Source organism: Kryptolebias marmoratus, linkage group LG20 (assembly GCF_001649575.2).
Source record: "Kryptolebias marmoratus isolate JLee-2015 linkage group LG20, ASM164957v2, whole genome shotgun sequence".
Taxonomy (NCBI): Eukaryota; Metazoa; Chordata; class Actinopteri; order Cyprinodontiformes; family Rivulidae; genus Kryptolebias; species Kryptolebias marmoratus.
In genome coordinates, this window is record NC_051449.1 from 21,582,675 (window position 1) to 21,585,255 (window position 2,581).

At 39.2% G+C, this 2,581-nt stretch overlaps 1 protein-coding gene across 1 annotated transcript in view; it reads left to right on the plus strand.

Moving 5' to 3' along the window:
* The first annotated feature begins 269 nt into the window (after positions 1–269).
* asip2b (agouti signaling protein, nonagouti homolog (mouse) 2b) overlaps positions 270–2,581 on the plus strand; it is a 9,587-nt gene continuing 7,275 nt past the window's right edge. The window contains exon 1 of the mRNA XM_017437373.3: positions 270–541. Coding sequence (XP_017292862.1) covers positions 424–541 — 118 coding nt within the window. The 5' untranslated portion in view covers positions 270–423. The remainder of the gene's footprint in view (positions 542–2,581) is intronic.

Sequence of the window (2,581 nt, forward strand, 5' to 3'; positions counted from 1 at the left end):
CTAAAATAAACAAATTTGTTAATGATTAATAATTAGGCACCCACCATGTAAAGCTGCAGTAAACCACAGCAGGTTGATCAGATTCAGTAGTTCTTCCCTCCTGCTCAGAGAGACGGGCTGCTCTCTGTTAGGGTGGGGGTTGTGGATGCTTTGTTTTCTCCAGCTTGGTGGTTCTGTACCTCTGGCTCGGACCAGCTCAGCTCCTGGCTGGTCTCGAGCCTGTCACGTGGGCTCCGCCTGCTGTCTCTCCTCAGGAGGAGCTGCTTCACCTCCACCCTGCAGGCGGAGAGGAGAGCTCACCGTCAGAGGCAGTGCTTACCAGAGAGGAGATTTATTCTTTGCCCTCACCCTCCTCCAGCAGCACGTGACGCTCCGGGGATCTGTTGTAAGGATTGTTTATTGTTATCAACAGGTTCCATCAGGATGATGATGAGGAGGAAGATGACCAGCAGACACTTGTTGTGCTTCCTGCTGCTCTTCTTCCAGCTCTCCTGGGCTGAGGACATGAAGAAAGATGAGAGGAAGACTGAGAATATCACATGTAAGGATCTATCTATCTATCTATGACAAGGCTGGAGATTAAATCTTATCAAATTGTATATTTATTACAGGTTACATAATCATGGGCTCCATAATAAAAGGGTTTGTTTACAGCATCAATAAATTCTGTAATAGTCTAAAATAATGAAATAATTCAATCTGATTGTTTCTGAACTCCTTTAAATCTGGTAAGCACAGTGTGTGCAAAGAGAGATTATTATTATTATTTTTCTTTTTATTATTTCTTCTTGTTATTATTGTAAAAAAATGAACCAACAGTCTTTGGTGGTTCAATTAGAAATTAACTTGTTTACAGTTTGATGTTTCTCAGAACTATTGCTCCAAATTCTAACAGGAAATTTTGTTGTTTACTGCCCACTTTGTTAATTTCTTCATGATGTAGATGTACAACATAAAAACATTTGAGCTTTTTTCCTTTAGGGAAAAATTAAACAACTGACGCCCTCATCAGGACAGAAACATTTCATTAGCATTTTTGTCAGGTTTTTAGATGCTTGTAAATCATCATATTCTTAAGGTTATAAGTAATTCCCAAAAGCTGATTTATCTTCAAAGTTTAAAATAGATAATGTTTCATGTGCATAAATTTGCTCAACTTTTATTTGTTTGCTTGTTTCTTTATTTATATTTAGTTTTATTTTGCTGATCATCTTTTTGACCTTTAGTCCAAAATTTAATCTATAAAAAAAGAAAGAAAGAAATATTTTTCCTAAAAGTATTTGGTGCTGTCATGTTGGGTGGAAGGCTGACGCGGCTTCAAGAAGAAAACTAAATACAAAAACTAAACGGACATGGGCAAGAGACGAGCAGAACCAGACATCAGGGAAAGTAGACAAACGAACCAGTGGGTAAGTGGAGGAGATGACCGGGTTTTAAAGACAGAGGGTAATTAGGTGAAGTGGGCACAGGTGAGTGATAAGGTGGAGCAGGTGGAGATGGGCGTGGCAGGAAAACAAGTGACTGACTGAGGAGAGGTGAATACTGTCAGACAGAGAACAAGACCACATGACAACAACAGAGACAACAAACCCTGTGTACATCTATGTATCTAATCAAAATACATTAAAACCAACTCATTAGGACTATAACCTCCTGAGCTCCCATTCATCTATTTAGATAAAGTTTTTACGTCAAATCAAAATGGTTCTAAATCTGACTTTTCATGCTGCGCCCTGATGGATAAATAAAAATAATTAGTCTTAATTTCATGAGGAGACTGACATTAACTTTGTCTTTGCCTCAGGTGGAAGAGTTGAAATATCTTGGAGTTTGTCTGTCTGTCTTTTGTGATGAAGAAGGAGCTGAGATGAAAGGGAAAACTCTTAATTTACTGGTCCATCGATATTCCATCCCTCATTTATGGTTTTAATATGTGGAACATGACCAAAAAAAACAAGATCCTCCAACCATAGGGTGGCCAAGCTCAGTTTTAAAGATGTAGGATGAGGAGCCCATCATCCCAGGGGAAGCTCAGAGTAGAGCCGCAGGTTTTAATGGGAAGTGTGCAGACAGTTCTGGGTTCTTAGTCTCATGTTCATAAAGATCTGTTTGATCAGGATTAAAGGAAAGTGAGGATTGTTATGTCAGTCTTCACTGGAGCAGGTACAGCACAGTTCTGGCTGCTGGATTGTTAAAAACAACCAGCCTCAGAGACTGGTCCAAGTCCACATGGTTCCACTGGAAAACAGTGATCTTACTGAAAATAAAAAAGGATTACATACAGAGGTCAATCTGTCAGATGACAGAGTCATCATTCTTCCTCTGTTAGAAGAATGCCAAAATGGGTGAACTTGTGTTTTCTTGGCTTGTTCAGAGAAAACTATGCATCTGCTGTAGTTCCAAAGCACAGGATGCTGTTTTTATTCACCAACTATCTGACTTCTCAGAGGTAGGTAGGTAGGTAGGTACATTTATTTATATAGCACTTTTCAGCACGAGGCGACTCAAAGTGCTTTACAACACAGAACAAAATTACAGACAGGTACAAGATACAATGATAACTAATTGTCTAAATAAGCTA